The 20,843-nt window shown below is 37.7% G+C and overlaps 1 protein-coding gene across 1 annotated transcript in view; it reads right to left on the reverse strand.

The window, feature by feature from the left end:
* Window positions 1–20,843, reverse strand: part of RNGTT (RNA guanylyltransferase and 5'-phosphatase) — a 333,222-nt gene that overhangs the window by 229,918 nt on the left and 82,461 nt on the right. Inside the window, exon 9 of the mRNA XM_059401043.1 lies at window positions 8,360–8,495. Within this exon, the coding sequence (XP_059257026.1) occupies window positions 8,360–8,495 (136 nt within the window). The remainder of the gene's footprint in view (window positions 1–8,359; window positions 8,496–20,843) is intronic.

Below are 20,843 nucleotides of genomic sequence, written 5' to 3' on the forward strand. Positions count from 1 at the left end.
ACCAGGGAGACAGAAGTCGATTGACTGCTTTTCTCTGAGAGCACATTAAGGACGGGGGCCCTGGGCTTTCCACTCCAGGGCAGAGATTGGGAGGATGCCATTTCCATTCACATCCTCTAAAGCTGGATGGAAAGCCTTCAGGGAACAAAAGCCAAAGACAGCAAACCTGAACACTGCCTAGCCAGGTCCCTTGGCAAGGGTGATACAATTTCGCCTAGGGTAAACGCATTTGAGAATCAATGCAACTAGTCCCTCCCCAAGAAGATCGGCAAGAACATCCAGCCATGACCTAGTTTACTGATCAATGAGAACTGCAAAACTCCAGTGCTAGGGGTATACAACACATAGAACTCATGGCTTTTCTCCTATGATTCTTTAGTCTCTCAACTTTAAATTTTTCTTATTTCTTTTTAACCAATCTCTTATTATATCAATTCTTTTTTAAACCTTTTTTAATTTTTATTTTAATATTTACATTCTATCCCTTCATTGTACTTATTCTTATTTTTGTACACATATGTATGTTTTTCTTTCTCCACAATTTAGGGAACAAAATACACCCAAAATCTAGTGTATGGCTCTGTTCTGTTCACCTGCCTGATCATATTCTCCACTTTGTTGTTTTATTTTCTTCTTTCTTTTTTTCTCTTGTTTACTTAAAAACATTTTTTTATTTTCATCTCTACAATTACATGCTATTCATTCAATGTATTTAGTTTTATTTTTGTATGCATGTTCTTCTTTCTTCATAATTTTGAATTGTTGTTTCTTCTAACTGACCAAAATACACACAGGAAATAATGTGTTGCTCTGTTCTCTTCATTTTCATTTTGTTGTGGTTAAGTTTTTTGTTCCTCTTTTGTTTTTTCCTGTCTTTAAATTTCATGTTGATAATTACTTTCCATCCTTTCATTGTATTTAATTTTACTTTCATAAATACATTAGTTTTTCTTTCTTTACAATTTTGGGATCCAGTTTTTAAAAAAACAAACCAAAATACACATGGAATTCAGTGTATTGCTCTATTCTGCTAACCTGATTATATTCTCTTTTAGTTTTCCTTTTTTTTTTTTTCCCTCCCAGTTCCACATGTCTTCTGATTTCTTTAGTGTATATTTCTCTGGGGTCATTGTTGCCATTTTAGTACTTTATTCTTTTGTTCGGGTATTCTTCAAAAGACAGAATGCCAAGATGGAAAAACTCACCTCAAAAAAGAGAACAAGAGGCAGTACCAACTGCCAGGGATCTAATCAGTATGACATTAGTAAGATATCAGAACAGGGGTTCGAAAAAACAATTATAAAGATACGAGCTGGGATTAAAAAGGCAGAGAAGACATAAGAGAATCACTTTCCAGAGAAATAAAACAGCTAAAGTCTAACCAAGTCAAATCAAAAGGGCTATTAAGGAGATGCAATTATAAAAGGAAGTTCTAATTGCTAGGATAAATGAGGCAGAAAACAGAATTAGTGATATAGCAAACCAAACAATGGAGAATAAAGAAGCTGAGAAAAAGAGAGATGTACAACTACTGGATCACAAGAGGAGAATTCGAAAGATAGGTGATACCATAAACTGCAATAACTGAGATCCCAGGAAAAAGGGAAAAGAGAGAAAGGAGAGGAAAACATTTTGGAGCAAATCATAGCAGAGAACTTCCCTAATCTGGGAAAGGAAACAGGCATCAAAATCCAGGAGGCACGGAAATCCAACCCCCCCACCCAAAATCAATAAAAATGGGTTAACACCCGAACATATAAGAGTGAAACTTACGAATCTCGAGACAAAGAGAAAATCCTGAAAGCAGCTCGGGACAAAAGGTCTGTAACCTACAAGGGTAGAAATGTTAGATTGGCAGCAGACCAATCGTATCCGCAGAGACCTGGCAGACCAGAAATGACTGGCACGATACATTCAGGATGCTAAATGGGAAAAATATGCAGCCAGGAATACTTAATCCAGCTAGGATATCATTCAAAATAGAAGGAGTGATAAAAAGCTTCCAGGACAAAAAGAAACTAAAAGAATTTGTGATCACAGCCATTCAAGAAATATTGAAAGGGGTCCTCTAAACAAAGAGAGAGCCCAAAGTAACATAGACCGAAAAGGAACAGAGACAATATACAGTAACAGTCACCTCACAGGCAATACAATGGCACTAAATTCATATTTTTTAATAGTTACACAGAATGGGTTAAATGCCCCAATCAAAAGACACAGGGCATCAGATTGAATTAAAAAAAAAAAAAAGCCATCAATATGCTATCTGCAAAAGGCTCCCTTTAGACCCAAAGACACCTCCAGATTGAAAGTCAGGGGGTGGAAAACCATTTATCATGCTAATGAACATCAAAAGAAAGCTCAGGTGGCAATCCTTATATCACACAAACATGATTTTAAAAACCAAAGACTGGAGTAAGAGATGAGGAAGGACACTATATCATACTTAAAGGGTCTATCCAACAAGAAGATCTAACTATTGTAAATACTGATGTCCCTAACATGGGAGCAGCCAATTATATAAACCAATTAATAACAAAACCAAAGAGACACATCAATAATAATACAATAATAGTAGGGGACTTTAACACTCCGCTCACTACAAAAGACAGATCATTGAACTGCTTTTCTCTGAGGGCACACTAAGGACCACATGGATGTTACAGATATATTCAGAACATTCCACCCCAAAGGAACGGAATACACATTCTTCTTGAGCACAAATGGAACATTCTCCAGAATACTTCACATCCTGGGTCACAAATCAGGTCTCAACTGGTACCAAAATTGGGATCATTTCCTGTGTATTTTCAGACCACAATGCTTTGAAACTGAAACTCAACAGGGAACTTGGAAAGAACTCAAATACACAGAGGCTAAAGAGAATCCTACTAAAGAATGAATGCGTCAACCAGGATATTAAACAAGAATTTAAAAAATTCATGGAAACAAATGAAAATGAAACACAACTGTTCAAAATCTTTGGGATATATCAACGGCGACCCTAAGAGGGAAATATATAGCACTACAAGCCTTTCTCAAGAAACAAGAAAGATCTCAACTACACAACTTAACCTTCCACCTGAAGGACCTAGAGAAAGAACAGCAAATAAAGCCTAGACCCAGCAGGAGAAGAAAAATAATAAAGATTAGAACAGAAATCAATGAAATAGGAACAAAAAGACCAGTAGAACAGACCAATGAAACTGGGATCTAGCTCTTTGCAAGAATTAGTAAGACTGATAAATCCCTGGCCAGACTTATCAAAAAGAAAAGAGAAAAGTCCCAAATAAAATCATGAATGAAAGAGAGATCACAACTAACACCAAAGAAATATAAACAATGATAAGACCATCTTATCAGCAACAATATGTCAACAAATTAGATAATCTGGGAGAAATGGATGCATTCCTAGAGATGTATAAACTACCAAAACTGAAAAAGAAATAGAAAACCTGAACAGACCCATAATCAGCAAGGAAATTGAAGCAGTCATCAAAAATCTCCCAACAAACAAGAACCCAGGGACAGAGAGCTTCCCAGGGGAATTCTACTAAACATTTAAAGAAGAATTAAAACCTCTTCTGAAGCAGTGTCAAAAAATCAAAATGGAAAGAAAACTTCCAAATTCTTTCTGTAAGGCCAGTATTACCTTGATTCCAAAACTAGACAACGAACTCACCAAATAGAATTACAGAACAATACCCCTGATGAACATGGATAGAAAAATTCTCACCAACATACTAGACAATAGGACCAATGGTGCATTAAAAGGATTATTCACTGTGACCAAGTGGGATTTATTCCTGGGCTGCAAAGGTTCAAGATCCGTAAATCAATGAATATGATACACCACATAAATAAAAGAAAGGACAAGAACCATATGATCCCCTCAATAGATGCAGAAAAAGCATTTTTTTAAAAAAAGATTTTATTTATTTATTTGACAGAGAGAGATCACAAGTAGGCAGAGAGGCAGGCAGAGAGAGAGGAGGAAGCAGGCTCCCTGCTGAGCAGAGAGCCCGGTGCGGGACTCAATCCCAGGACCCTGAGATCATGACCCGAGCCGAAGGCAGTGGCTTAACCCACTGAGCCACCCAGGCGCCCCTCAGAAAAAGCATTTGATGAAGTACAGCATCCTTTTTTGATTAAAACTCTTCAGAGTGTAGGGATAGAAGTAACATACCTCAATATCATAAAAGCCATCTATGAAAATCCCACAGTGAATAGCATTCTCAATGCAGAAAAATGGAGAGCTTTTCCCCTAAAGTCAGGAACACAGCAGGGATGTCTACTATCACTACTGCTATCCAACACATAGTACTAGAAGTCCTAGTCTCACCAATCAGACAAATAAATAAATAAATAAATAAAAGTCATCCAAATCAGCAAAGAAGAAGTCAAATTTAAACTCTTTGCAGATGACATGATACTCTATGTGGAAAACCCAAAGCCTCCACAACCAAAATGGCTATAACTCATATAAGAACTCAGCAAAGTGACAGAATATAAAATCAATGCACAGAAATCACTTGCGTTTCTATACACTAACAATGAGACAAAAAAACAAAGAATTAAGGAATCAATCCCACTTACCATTGCATCCAAAACCATAAGACACCTAGGAATAAACCTAACCCAAGAAGCAAAGGACATGTACTCAGAGAACTATAGAAGACTCATCAAAGATATGGAGGAAGACAAAAAGAAATGGAAAAACATTCCATGCTCATGGACTGGAAGAACAAATATTGTTAAAATGGCTATGCTACCTAGAGCAATCTATATATTCAATGCAATCCATATCAAAATATCATCGGTATTTTTCACAGAATTGGAACAAATAATCCTAAAATTTGTATGGAACCAGAAAAGACCTTGAATAGCCAGAGGAATGTTAAAAAAGAAAACCAAAACTGGGGGCATCACAATGCCTGACTTCAAGTTCTATTACAAAGCTGCAATCATCAAGACATCATGGTAATGGCACCAAAAAATGACACATAGATCAATGGAACAGAACAGAGAACCCGGAAATGGACCCTCAACTCTGGGGTCAACTAATCTTCAAGAAAGCAAGAAAGAATAGCCAATGGAAAAGACAGTCTCTTCAATAACTGGTGCTGGGAAAATTGGGCCGCCACAAGCAAAAGAATGAAACTGTACTATTTCTCTACACCATACACAAAAATAGATTCACAATGGATAAAAGACCTAAATGTGAGACAGGAATCCATCAAAATCCTAGAGAAGAACATAGGCAGCAACCTCTGTAACCTCAGCCACAGCAACTTCTTGTTAGACACACCTCCAAAGACAAGGGAAACAAAAGCAAAAATGAACTATTGGGATTTCATCAAAATAAAAAGCTTTTTTTTTTTTAAGATTTTATTTATTTATTTGGCAGACAGAGAACACAAGTAGGCAGAGAGGCAGGCAGAGAGAGAGGGGGAAGCAGGCTCCCTGCTGAGAAGAAAGCCCAATGCGGGGCTCGATCTCAGGCCCCTGAGATCATGACTGAGCCGAAGGCAGAGGCTTAACCCACTGGACCACCCAGGTGCCCCAAAATAAAAGGAAACAGTTAATAAAATCAAAAGACAACCATCAGAAAGGGAGAAGATATGCAAATGATATATCAGATAAAGGGCTAATACCCAATATCTATAAATAACTTATCAAACTCAACACCAAAAGAACAAATAATCCAATCAAGAAATGGGCATAAGGCACAAACAGACACTTCTTCAAAGCAAACATCCAAACAGCCAACAGACACACGAAAAGGTGCTCAACATCCCTCGGCACCAGGGAAATACAAATCAAAAGCACAATGAGAAAACACCTCACAGCAACCAGAATGGCTAAAATTATTAAGTCAGAAAATGACAGATGTTGGTGAGGACACAAAGCAAGGGGAACCCTCTTACACCGATGGTGGAAATGAAAGCTGGTACAGCCGCTCTGGGAAACGGTATGGAGGTTCCTCCAAAAGTTGAAAATAGAGCCACCCTACAACCCAGCAATTGCAATATTTACCCCAAAGATAAAAATGTAGTGACCTGAAGGGACACCCTGCACCCCAGTGTTTACAGCAGCAATGTCCACAATAGCCAAACTATGGAAAGGGCCTAAATGTCCATTAACAGATGAATGGATAAAGAAGATGTGGTATATATACACAATGGAATACTACTCAGCCATCAAAAAAAGTGAAATATTGCCATTTGCAATGACGTGGATGGAACTAGAGGGTATTACGCTAAGCAAAATAAGTCAATCAGAGAAAGACAATTATCATATCATCTCACTGATATGTGGAACTTAAGAAACAAAACAGAAGATCATGGGGAAGAGTGGAAAAAAAACAAGACAAAACCAGACAGGGAAGCAAACCATAAGAGACTCTTAGTCATAAGAAACCAACTGTGGATCCCTGTAAGGGGGAGCAGAGGAGGGATGCAGTAACTGGGTGATGGGCTCTAAGGAGGTCATGTGATGTAATGACCACTGGGTAAATATAAGACTGATGAATCACAGACCTGTACCTCTGAAACCAATAATACATTATACATTAACTAAATTTTTTTAAAAATTTTTAATGTTTAAAAAAACTGCACAATTGTAAAAGGATATGCATTTAAGGGTCTTCCAATTAAAAAAAAATAAAAATAAAAACCTAAAAAAAAAATGTTCACCAAAAGAGGACTGTTTAAATAAATTACGGAACTATTTCTTAAACTTGCCTGATTACTTGAGCACTTATTAAAAGTACAGATGACTCTGGTCCCTGGGAGAGTCTCATTCACTAAGTTGAGGCTGGGTTATTGAGATGGGTCATATTTTTAAAGAGCATCTACTATAATTTTCACAGTAAAGATAGTTTGGATACCCCAGTAATTATGATGTTTACATACGCAATGTTATACCATTCAGACATTTATGTGAGAAAGATGTCCAAATCAAATTGCCACATGAGGAGAAAAAGACAAGTAACAAAACACATGTACCATTTGGTTCTTTTCATACAAAATATTTAACTACACATGTGTATACATATTTCACCAGAGCACTCACTTTCAAAGAGGCAAAGGCTCCATGATTATTTAGAATCTTACTGGACTATAAAGGATCCCAACTACACTAAAGAATCTATGTTCTGAGTTTCTATTATTAACATGAATATCACATTCCACAGGAATAGACGTAAGATTGAACACTGTGGCACAGAGAAAAGTCTGGAATAATGTTCATCAAAATGATAATGTAAGTTACTCCAATAGTAGTTCTGGTGATTTTCACCAGCTTTTTCCTAATATTCTATATTATTTTAATTTTTATTTACAATGAACAGATATTCTCAGAATTGGGAAGAAAGCTGCTTATATGGTAGAAAGCTAAAATATTTTTAATCAAGTAATTTTATGATTATTAAATATATTTTCTGAAATGGGAAAATCCAGGGATGCCTGGTAGCTAAGTCATTAAGCATCTGCCTTCAGCTCAGGTCATGATCCCAGAGTCCTGGGATCAAGCCCTGTATCGGGCTCCCTGCTCAGCAGGAAGTCTGCTTCTCCCTCTCCCATTCCCCCTGCTTATGATCCCTCTCTGGCTGTCTCTCTCCATGTCAAATAAATAAATAAAATCTTTAAAGAAAAAGAAATGGAAAATTCTTACCAGCTCCATGTCAAATAAATAAATAAAATCTTTAAAGAAAAAAAAAATGGAAAATTCTTACCAGCTTTTAAAATTCAAATGTAAAAGTATAGTTGTTGATGTCAAAGCTGAAGAGCCAAGGGATATGTTGTATCATATAATTAAAATTCAATTGACAAGTAAAGGAATAAAATAAAAGTAGTCTTTTTCAATAAGAACTTTTTTTCAACCACAAGGAGCAAAAAAAATATTAATATTTAATTTTGTTCACTTATTCCCATAGCCAAGACAATGATCAAGTGAGAGCAAGTGAAGGTAAGAGATAAATAAAATTTAAATCTTAATAAGAAACTGGATTATTTTCTTTATATATCAATTATACCTTAAAAAAATATTTTAAAAACTAGATTATAAGTTTCCCATTGACTTAATAAAAATACACATTTAGGGGAGCCTTTAGTCGGTTTAGTATCCAACTACTGATTTCAGCTCAGGTCATGATCTCAGGCTTGAGATTAGGCCCCACTTCGAGCCCACGCTTCACTGGATCCTCCTTAAGATTCTTTGTCTCCCTTCCCCTCTGACCCTCCCTACACTTGAAAAAAAAAATTTTTTTTTTTACTTGCAAGAAAAATAGCAGTGTCTAACTTAAAAAATATATATATATAGAGAGAGAGAGATAGACACATGTATATATATGACTTACCCCATCCAAGAGAGTATTTGATAAATGTATACGGAGATCTTTACGAAATGGAAATTCCAGATTTGAAACATGAAACACTGAATTATCTCTATCAATCATAAAAACTTCATTTGTGCCATCAATCAACATCATATACCTGTAGATTAAACATTAAAAAGATAATATTAATAGTATAATTCAAAAGAAGGATCCTAAGAAATAAATTACTTTTCCTTAGACTTACAATAACTACACAGAAAAATGTTCACTGGAGTCTCCTAACCCCAACTATTATCATTCAGATTAAAGTACCACAAATAACAAATACTTTTTTAAAAGAATTTATTTTCCTATAAAAACACACAGGGTATAGATAATCAAAGTTTTTTATGCAGACAATGTGATATTGAAGTGCAATCTTATGACCTACCTTAGGGGAGAATAGTTCTCTAATTTGTATTAGATCTTAAACATCAATGTTTACAAAACACACATACACTTAAATGGAATTCTTGCATTTTATTAGCCCAACAACTTTATGAATTAGTTATTACTCTCCATTTTGCAGTAGGAAAAAAGAGAAAGTAACCGACTAGCAAATGGCTGGACTTCAAATTATCCAATGCTCCTTCTACCACACTACAGTTAGCAAAAGAGCTAACCCCTCTCTTTGAATCAAGATTATAATATAGCCAGATATCACCATTTCAAGTACAATTTTCATTCATTCCTATAAAATTAAAATTTTTAAAACATATTAAACACAAAACATTTTAAACATTCCTGAGAATTTTTATCAGCCCTTATCTTCTTAGACCCAATCAATTTATGGGGAGGGTTATATACTTTAAAATGCATCATTCCCTCAAATGGTCAAGTTACTGTCACTGCTTCCCCATCAGTGGATCACCAAGAATGGAGCTGTACTTCACAGAGTACATATAAAAATAAAATCCAAATGGATTCAAGCTGAGGAAATTACAGATGAATAGGTTTGCTACCAAATGAATAATGGCAAGACTGGGGTGGAAAAGATTATTCCAGGTATCAAAATTTTCAAATGAGAGAAAATTGAGTAAGAAAGTTAAAAGGCATAAGACTCAAAAGAACGGAATTTTATTTTAAGTTGTTCTTACTTGCTGATAATTGAAAGAATGGAGGAATAAAAGTCTGGATGTACCACTGAAAATGGAGAAGGCTGACTGGTCTTGCCCAACCTTGGGCCCACAAGGTATTTCAGAAAAAAAGAAGCAACAACTGAAAGATGTACCTCAGTCAAGTTAAGGCCAGGGGGTAGAAGAAACACTAAATGAAATATTAAATGAACAGATGGAAGTTAACAAGCAGAGGCTAATGTAACAGAAGATAATTTATTTGGCATAAACAAGTGTTCTAAAGAGCAAATAGACATGTTTAGAACAGGAGAGGAGAAATGGGAGAGCTGATTAAGGTACAAGAAGTAAGTGACAAACAGTTTGAAGAGCAGCAAAGACCAAAAGAGCTTACATCTGAGGAATAAATTGGAAGCATGCTGTTACTAGTGTTTTCAAAATAATTAGTCCCAGCAGGTCCCTGGGGAGAAGGTGGAGGCTCAGGCCCTTGCTACATATTGAAACAGTGGTAGCCTTAGTATGTGTGGGTCTTGGAGTCAGGTTACACAAGGAAAAATATAATCAGCCTCAATCTAGAATGACTCTAGAATGACTATACCTCTGAGAGACTCCTAGACCTACTGCCAGGTCAGCAGGCAGGCAGATAACAGAAATACTTAGCCCCTAAAGCATTCCTGCATGTGCTTTTCAAAAGCAGCAACTCCAGGTAGATAGGGAGAATCTAGATTTCTTGGAAGTAATTAGCCTTCCCCTGGATTGTGTTTCAAAGAAAAGTTAAATAGGGGCGCCTGGGTGGCTCAGTGGGTTGGGCCGCTGCCTTCGACTTGGGTCATGATCTCAGGGTGCTGGGATCGAGTCCCGCATCGGGCTCTCTGCTCAGCAGGGAGCCTGCTTCCTCCTCTCTCTCTCTGCCTGCCTCTCTGCCTACTTGTGATCTCTCTCTGTTCAAATAAATAAAATCTTTAAAAAAAAAAAAAGAAAAGAAAAGTTAAATCAACATAAGGAAAGGTCAAATAAAAAGCAATTGTGATATCTTCTGCAAAAATGTTACTGAAGACATAATCCATCCACTTGTTCACTGACTTAGGCCAGCACTTTGCAAAGCTTACTATTTACTTTAAAAGCATTTAATGGCAAAATGGATTAAGGAAACTATCTTTCTCTTAGAAAGTCAACATACATGTTAAAAATTCTTAAGGTTATGAGGAAACATGTAAGAAGTCTCTTTATGACAACAAAAAGACATCCAAATTAGTAAAGAAGTAAAACTTTCATTATTTGCAGATGGCATGATACTCTATAGAAAACCCAAGAGTCTCCACCAAAAAACTACTGGAACTGATTAAGTATACTCTAAAACACTGATGAAAGAAGCAAGCTACAGATTTAATACTACACCTAGCAAAATACCAATGTTATTTTTCACAGAACTACAACGAATAATCCTAAAACTTGTATGGGAACCACAAATAGCCAAAATAATCTTGAAAAAGAAAAACAAACCTTGAGGCATCACAATTCCAGACCTCCAGTCATAGTACAAAGCTGCACTAATCAAACCAGTATGGTACTGGCACAAAGACAGACACATAGATCAATGGAACAGAACAGAAAACCCAGAAACAAACCACAATTATATGGTCAATTAATTTATAACAAAAGAGACAAGAATATGCAACGAGTGATAGTCTCTTCAACAAAGGTGTGGGGAAAACTGGACAGCTACATGCAAAAGAATGAAACTGGACCACTTCCTTACACCATACACAAAAATAAATTCGAAATCAGTAAGAGACCTAAATGTGAGTCAGGAAATCATCAAAACCTTAGAAGAGAGCATAGGCAGCAATTTCTCTGACATTGGCCATAGCAACATTTTTCTAGATAAGTCTCCTGAGGCAAAGGGAAAAAAGAAAAAATAAACTATTGTGACTGCATCAAAATAAGAAGCTTCTTCACAGTGAAGTAAACAATCAGCAAAACTAAAAGATAACCTACTGAATGGGAGAAGATATTTGCAAATGACATAACTGAAAAAGGGTTAATACCAAGATATATAAGGAACTTACACAATTCAACACCCAAAAAATAAATAATCCAACTTAAAAATGGGCAGAAGACTTGAACAGATATTTCTTCAAACAAGATACACGAAGGCTAACAGACATACAAAAAGGTGCTCAAGATCACTCATCATCAGGGAAATGCAAATCAAAACTACAACGAAATATCACCTCACAATCAGAATGGCTAAAAGAACACAAGAAACAACATTGACAAGGATATGGAGAAAGAGGAATCTTCTTGCACTGGTGGTAGGAATGCAAACTGTGCAGCTGCTCCAGAAAATAGTATGGACGTTTCACAAAAAATTAAAAATAAAACTACTCTACCATCCAGTAATGACACTATTGGGTATTTACCCAAAAAATACAAGACCCTAAGCCTAAATGTTTACTGAAGCATTATTTACAATAGCCAAATTATGGAAGCAGACCAAGAGTCCACTGAAATATGAATGGATAAAGATGTGGTGTGTGTGTGTGTGTGTGTGTGTGTGTGTGTGTGTGTGTATACTGGAAAAATACTCAGCCATAAAAAAAGAATGAAATCTTGCCATTTGCAACATGTGACTGGTGTGAGGTGATTTTGATTTGTATTTCCCTGATGCCCAGTGATGTGGAGCACTTTTTCATGTGTCTGTTGGCCATCTGGATGTCTTCTTTGCAGAAATGTCTGTTCATATCTTCTACCCATTTCTTGATTGAATTATTTGTTCTTTGGGTGTTGAGTTTCCTAAGTTCTTTATAGATTTTGGAAACTAGCCCTTCATCTGATATGTTTTTGCAAATATCTTCTCCTATTCTGTCAGTTGTCTTTTGGTTTGTTAACTGTTTCCTTTGCTGTGCAAAAACTTTTTATCTTGATAAAATCCCAATAGTTTATTTTTGTCCTCGCTTCCCCTGCCTTTGGCGATGTTCCTAGGAAGATGTTGCTGCAGCTGAGGTCGAAGAGGTTGCTGCCTGTGTTCTCAAGGATTTTGATGGAGTCCTTTCTCACACTGAGGTCCTTTATCCATTTTGAATCTATTTTCGTGTGTGGTGTAAGGAAATGGTTCAATTTCATTTTTCTGCATGTGGCCGTCCAATTTTCCCAACACCATTTGTTGAAAAGACTGTCTTTTTTCCATTGGACATTCTTCCCTGCTTTGTCAAAGATTAGTTGACCATAGAGTTAAGGGTCTATTTCTGGGCTCTCTATTCTGTTCCATTGATCTATGTGTCTGTTTTTGTGCCAGTACCATGCTGTCTTGATGATGACAGCTTTGTAATAGAGCCTGAAGTCCAGAATTGAGATGCCACCAACTTTGGTTTTTGTTTTCAATATTCCATTGGCTATTCGAGGTCTTTTCTGGTTCCATATAAATTTTAGGATTATTTGTTCCATTTCTTTGAAAAAAATGGGTAGGATTTTGATAGGGATTGCATTAAATGTATAGATTGCTTTAGGTAGCATAGACATTTTCACAATATTTGTTCTTCCAATCCAGGAGCATGGAACATTTTTCCATTTCTTTGTGTCTTCCTCATTTTCTTTCATGAGTACTTTATAGTTTTCTGAGTATAGATTCTTAGTCTTTTTGGTTAGGTTTATTCCTAGGTATCTTATAGTTTTGGGTGCAACTGTAAATGGGATTGAATCCTTAATTTCTCTTTCTTCTTTCTTGTTGGTGTAGAGAAATGCAACTGATTTCTGTACATTGATTTTATATCCTGACACTTTACTGAATTCCTGTATAAGTTCTAGCAGTTTTGGAGTGGAGTCTTTTGGGTTTTCCACATATAGTATCATATCTGTGAAGAGTGATAGTTTGACTTCTTCTTTGCTGATTTGGATGCCTTTAATTTCCTTTTATTGTCTGATTGCTGAGGCTAGGAATTCTAGTACTATGTTGAATAGCAGTGGTGATAATGGACATCCCTGCCATGTTCCTGACCTTAGTGGAAAAGCTTTCAGTTTTTCTCCATTGAGAATGATATTTGCGATGGGTTTTTCATAGATGGCTTTGATAATATTGAGGTATGTGTCCTCTACCCCTACACTTTGAAGAGTTTAGATCAGGAAGGGATGCTGTCCTTTGTCAAATGCTTTTTCAGCATCTATTGAGAGTATCATATGGTTCTTGTTCTTTCTGTTATTAATGTATTGTATCCCACTGATTGATTTGCAGATGTTGAACCAACCTTGCAGCCCTGGAATAAATCCCACTTAGTCGTGGTGAAAAATCCTTTTAATGTACTGTTGAATCCTATTAGCTAGTATTTTGGTGAGAATTTTCAAATCTGTATTCATCAAGGATATTGGTCTGTAGCTCTCTTTTTTGATGGGATCCCTGTCTGGTTTTGGGATCAAGGTGATGCTGGCCTCATAAAATGAGTTTGGAAGTTTTCCTTTCATTTCTATTTTTTGGAACAGTTTCAGGAGAATAGGAATTAGTTCTTCTTTAAACGTTTGGTAGAATTCCCCTGGGAAGTCATCTGGCCCTGGGCTTTTGTTTGTTTGGAGGTTTTTGATGACTGTTTCAATCTCCATACTGGTTATGGGTCTGTTCAGGCTTTCTATTTCTTCCTGGTTCAGTTGTGATAGTTTATATGTCTCTAGAAATGCATCCATTTCTTCCAGATTGTCAAATTTGTTGGCATAGAGCTGCTCATAGTATGTTCTTATAATTGTTTGTATTTCTTTGGTGTTAGTTGTGATCTCTCCTCCTGCATTCATGATTTTATTTATTTGGGCCCTTTCTCTTTTCTTTTTGGTAAGTCTGGCCAGGGGTTTATCAATCTTATTAATTCTTTCAAAGAACCAGCTCCTAGTTTCGTTGATTTGTTCTATTGTTTTTTTGGTTTCTATTTCATTGATTTCTGCTTTGATCTTTATTATTTCTCTTCTCCTGCTGGGTTTAGGCTTGCTTTCTTGTTTTTTCTCCAGCTCCTTTAGGTGTAGGGTTAGGTTGTGTACTTGAGACCTTTCTTGTTTCTTGAGAAAGGCTTGTACTCCTATATATCTTCCTCTGAGGACTGCCTTTCCTGTGTCCCACAGATTTTGAACCATTGTGTTTTCATTATCATTTGTTTCCATGAATTTTTTCAATTCTTCTTTAATTTCCTGGTTGACCCATTCATTCTTTAGAAGGATGCTGTTTAGTCTCCATGTATTTGGGTTCTTTCCAAATTTGCTCTTGCGATTGAGTTCTAGCTTCAGAGCACTGTGGTCTGAAAATATGCAGGGAATGATCCCAATCTTTTGATACCGGTTGAGACCTCATTGAGGACCCAGGATGTGATCTATTCTGGAGAATGTTCCATGTGCACCAGAGAAGAATTTGTATTCTGTTTCTTTGGGATGAAATGTTCTCAATATATCTGTGATGTCCATCTGGTCCAGTGGTCATTTAAGGCCATTATTTCCTTGTTGATCTTTTGCTTGGATGACCAGTCCATTTCAGTGAGGGCAGTGTTGAAGTCCCCTACTATTATTGTATTATTGTTTATGTGTTTCTTTGATTTTGTTATTAATTGGTTTATATAGTTGGCTGCTCCCACGTTAGGGGCATAGATATTTAAAATTGTTAGATTTTCTTGTTGGACAGATCCTTTGAGTATGATATAGTGTCCTTCCTCATCTCTTATTATAGTTTTTGGCTTAAAATCTAATTAATCTGATATAAGGATTGCCACCCCAGCTTTCTTCTGATGTCCATTAGGATGGTAAATTGTTTTCCACCCCCTCACTTTAAATCTGGTGGTATCTTCGGGTCTGAAATGAGTTTCTTGTAGGCAACATATAGGGGGGTTTTGTGCCTTTTGATTGGGGCATTTAGCCCATTAGCATTCAGGGTAACTATTGAGAGATACGAATTTAGTGCCATTGTACTGCCTATAAGGTGACTGTTACAGTATATTGTCTCTGGTCCTTTCAATCTACTACTTTTAGGCTCTCTCTTTGCTTAGAGGACCCCTTTCAATATTTCCTGTAGAGCTGGTTTGGTGTTTGCAAATTCTTTCAATTTTTGTTTGTCCTGGAAGCTTTTTATCTCTCCTTCTATTTTCAATGATAGCCTAGCTGAATATAGTATTCTTGGCTGCATGTTTTTCTCATTTAGTGCTCTGAATATACCATGCCAGCTCTTTCTGGCCTGCCAGGTCTCTGTGGATAATTCTGCTGCCAATCTGATATATTTACCACTGTATGTTACAGACTTCTTTTCCCTGGCTGCTTTCAGGATTTTCTCTTTGTCACTAAGACTTGTAAATTTTACTAATAGGTGACGGGGTATGGACCTATTCTTGTTGATTTTGAGAGGGGTTCTCTGCGCCTCCTGGCTTTTGATGCTTTTTCCCTTTGCCATATTAGGGAAATTCTCTCAAATAATTCTCTACAATATACCTTCTGCTCCCCTCTCTCTTTCTTCTTCTTCTGGAATCCCAATTATTCTAATGTTGTTTCATCTTATGGTGTCACTTATCTCTCGAATTCTCCCCTCGTGGTCCAGTAGCTGTTTGTCCCTCTTTTGCTCAGCTTCTTTATTCTGTCATTTGGTCTTCTATATAACTAATTCTTTCGTCTGCCTCATTTATCCTAGCAGTGAGAGCCTCCATTTTTTATTGTACCTCATTAATAGCTTTTTTTATTTCAACTTTGTTAGATTTCAGTTCTTTTATTTCTCCAGAAAGGGCTTTTATATCTCCCGAGAGGGTTTCTCTAATATCTTCCATGCCTTTTACGAGTCCGGCTAGAACCTTGAGAATCGTCATTCTGAACTCTATATCTGACATATTACCAATGTCTATATTGATTAGGTCCCTAGCCTTCAGTACTGCCTCTTGTTCTTTTTTGTGGTGAATTTTTCTGCCTTGTCATTTTGTCCAGATAAGAGTATATGAAGGAGCAAGTAAAATACTAAAAGGGTGGCAAAGACCCCAGGAAAATACACTTTAACCAAATCAGAAGAGACCCCCAAATCATGGGGGGGAGAAAGGGGATAAAAAGAGGTTTGGAAAAAAAAAAGAAACAATTAAAAAGAAAACAAGTAAAGAAAAAATATAAAAAAGGAAAATATATATATATTAGAAAAACTAGTTTAAAAACATTAAAAAAGAAAAGGGTAAAAGTTAAAAAAAAATTAGCAGAACAAGAAAAAAATTTGAAAAAAAAATTGGGAAAAAAAAATTAAAGTAACTGCAAGACTAATGAATCATGAGGAGAAAGCCATGAGTTCAGTGCTTGCTTTCTCCTCCCCTGGAATTCCACCGCTCTCCTTAGTACTGAACCTGCACTCCTTGGTAGGTGAACTTGGTCCTGGCTGGATTTCTTGTTGATCTTCTGGGAGAGGGGCCTGTTGTAGTGTTTCTCAAGTGTCTTTGCCCCAGGAGGAATTGCACCTCCCTTACCAGGCTCCGGGCTGAGTAATCAGCTCGGGTTCGCTTTGGGAGCTTTTGTTACCTGAAGGCTTTCCTTAGAGTTCCGGAGGATGGTAATGAAAATGGCGGCCTCCCAGTCTCCCGCCCAGAGGAGCTGAGAGCTTGGGGCCCCACCCCTCAGTGCGCCCTCAGAGAATAGCGCCCAATAACTCCCGTTTCCCTAGCCTCGGGCCACGCTCCAAGCTCACCCAGGCTGCAACTGGTTCAAGGTAACCCCTAGCTGAGAGCTCACTCTTCGGTTCTGTCTCTGTAGCCGGCTTCCCCGTTCTAATACCTGCAAGCTCTGCGACACTCAGACACCCCCAATCCTTCCATGACCCTGCAGGACCTGGGGCCATGTTGACCCCGCGTGGGTTTCACCCTGGTTTAGCCTCCGGAGCGATGCCCCTCAGTGGAACAGACTTCTAAAAGTCCCGATTCTATGCTCTGTTGCTCCAAGGCTCCCTGGGAGCCAGTCCCTCCCACCGCAGTCTATCTTCCCATCCCTTTGGATTCACTTCTCCACCAGTCCTACCTTTCAGAAAGTGACTGATTTTCTGTTTCTAGAATTGCTGTTCTTCCTCTCTTCAATCTCCCGTTGGATTTTCAGGTGTTTGCAATCTTTAGATAAACTATCTAGCTGATCTCCTGCTACCTGATGTAGCCTCAGCCTGCTCCTCCTCCGCCATCTTGACTCCTCCCCCCATAAAGAGTACACTTAACCATGATGAACACTGAGTAATGTATAGAATTGTTGAATCACTATACTTTACACCTGAGACTAATATAACACTGTATGCTAACTACACTGGAATTGAAATAAAAAAACTTTTAACAAAAGAAAAAAGAAAAAGAGAAGTCTGTTTATCTTAATTAGCCCATTATCTTCAAACTTAATCCTGATACCTGTTAATATTCAGCAGAATTAGTGCTCCACATTCACAGTTTTAGTACAGCTGAATTAGGATAATACATTTTAAAATTCAAAAAAAGAAATGCTCTTCTCATATGATGACAGGAATTATATTTCTCTTTTCACTGGCTGCTCAGAAGCTCAGAATTAAATATAATGCTGAAACTGAATAAATATTCAATCCCAAGGTGTGGCATAGTTGTTTTTCCTACCATAACTGTTTATTTCATATTCATACTTTAACACATTATATATAGGACATATATCATTCATATATATATATGTATATGTATATGTATATGTATATATATATATCTTACTATCTATCAAACCTTTCTTTTTACTTCAAGTAGAATATTAAAGAAAATACTATGTACACTTACTCTAAACATTTTTTTAAGGTTTTATTTATTTGAGAGACAGAGTATGAGCACAAACAGCAGGGAGGGTAGAGGGAACGAGAGAAGCAGACCCCCACTGTGCAGGAAGCACGATGTTGTGCTGGATTCTAGGACCCCGGTATCATGATCTTAGCCAAAGACAGACTCTTAACCAACTGAGCCACCCAGGTGCCCCTACTGTAAAAAGATTTTAAAAGATCAAGGGAAAAAAAGGCTTTAGGAGATAGAATTCAATATAAAGGATTGCTCGTGGGAAGCACAGCTTCCATCTTCAGAGATACTAGAAAAATTATTTAGCAGTTGGTATTCAGGGATTCTTCTGCACATTTAAATTTTTAGGCTTTGGAACAAAAGTTTGTGGGATATGATTTTTTGGTTTCAACTCCAGTTATTTCAAATCACATGTTCTTTTATTATATGATATCTATGAAAAATAAGGAGTTTTTCATGTTAGGGAGAGAAGATAAGGAAGGTAAAAATATTCCACATCACTCCAAAGTCTCTGAATGCAGCCAGATGCTTTAAAAAAAAAAAAAGCGTAACTATCCCATATACCATTATATGCTGGCAAGACACTAAACAAGTAACCTCAAGCACAGTTAAATATGGAAAAGGTGAAGGACATGATGCTACAGGAGCATACAAAAGGTGGAACCTGTCAGAGTGTGGAGATCGAGGAAAGTATCCCAGAAGGATTCTCATGCAGCTGATAATAACAGCAGGTTATTATCACTTACTGAGCAATGACTTATTATCACTAAAGTTCAGAGTACTTTACAGTAACATATTAAGCCTTACAGTAACCCAATCATGTAGATAAATCATCCCCATTTTCCAGGTGAGAAAACGAAACATGTATTAAGTAACTTGCCTAAGATCATAAAGCCGACAAAATAACAGAGTTGACATTAAAACCTAGGCAACAGCATATCTCTACAACCTCTACAGCGTACTGCCTCCAGCCAGCGATATGTGAGAGTTAACCAACCAACTGCTGTGGGGTGGGAGGGTGAAGGAAAAGTAGGTGGGGCTGCTGATAATCAGAGCATGGTACAGTCTACCAGGTACACTATCTTTTGAGACAAAAACTGAATGTGCGTGTTCAGGCAACTAAAAAAAAATTCAGAATACTGAAGCATAAAGAGAAAAAGACGGAGGGTGCCTGAGTGGCTCAGTTGGTTAAGCAACGAACTCCTGATTTCAGGTCAGGTTGTGGGGCTCCATGCTGGGTGTAGAGCCTGCTTAAGATTCTCTCTCTTGGGTACCTGGGTGGATCAGTTGGTTGAGCGGCTGCCTTTTGCTCGGGTCATGATCCCGGACTTCCAGGATCGAGTCCTGCATCAGGCTCCCAGCTCCTTGGGGAGTCTGCTTCTCCCTCTGACCTTCTCCTCTCTCATGCTCTCTCTCACTCATTCTCCCTCAAATAAATAAATAAAAATCTTTAAAAAAAAAAAAAATTCTCTCTTTCCTCTGCCCCTACCCACCCCTAAGAAAGTGGGGGCGGGGGAGGGGGGGGCGTGGCATGGCTTGAGACTAGAGAAGTAGTCCCAAACTTAGGAATTAATGAAAATCTTTTTTTAACTTAATTACTAGAAAATAGAAAACCTCTTGAATGAGACAAACAGAAACCATGTGGATAATTCAAACACTGATTTAATACAGGAACCTGGTTATACAGATACTGAAAAGCTGAAAAGGTAAAAAGGGAAGGCTAAGGGAATCAAGGGATTAATAACTACAGGAAGTACTATCACCACCAAAGGGCTGGGGGAACAAAATAGAAGAGGTGTGTTATGGGAAGCTAGATGCCTGGAGGAAGGGTATTATGGGGCTATGCCTGGAAGAGAGGAGGAAGTCCATGGAGTCTGGTGTTCAAACCTCTAAGAAGTTGAAACCACATGGCCTCCAAGGAGAGGAACCCTACAACTCAAGTCTGAATCCCGATGGAGGAGGCACAGGCAAGAGGGTGCTCGAACTGCTAAGGGGACACAGCCCAGTAGGGGTGGGTAAGGAAGAAATGCAAGTGGCACTCCATCTACCTAGAAACTCCAGGGCCCAGAAACTGGTACCTGGGAGAAGGAGCAGCAAGGCTGGTGCTGGGAATGCCAAAAGAAGCTGGAGAATGAAGCAGTGGTTATCGTTGGCTGCTGGAGGTATAAAGAAACTAGAAACAGAAGTCCTTTCTCTTACCTCCCAAATGCCCCCCAAGGGTCGCAGTGGTAAAAACCCAATAGGAAGCAAGCTGGCAACGGAGAAATGCAGTTTGCAGAGTCCCAGTCTGCCATCATGGTTTAAAACGGTCACCCAGAGCTGAGAAATGACAGGTAAATAAAAGGCAGACCACTGAAGCATAATCTGACCCATATTTTTTAAAGTTCACTCCCACATAATGTAGAGTCCTACAGGGTAGGAACCAATGTGTAGACCAGAGATATTATGAAGCTTCTGTCCTATACCAATGGGACTACAAGCTACAAAGATGACTTAGAGATAACTGGATAAACTCAAGGTATTTAAGAGGCAGATTGAAAACTCGCCAGCAGGGAAATACAAATCAAAACCACAGTGAGATACCACCTCACATCAGTCAGAATGACTAAAATTAACAAGTCAGGAAGT

Source organism: Mustela nigripes, chromosome 5, assembly GCF_022355385.1.
Source record: "Mustela nigripes isolate SB6536 chromosome 5, MUSNIG.SB6536, whole genome shotgun sequence".
NCBI lineage: Eukaryota > Metazoa > Chordata > Mammalia > Carnivora > Mustelidae > Mustela > Mustela nigripes.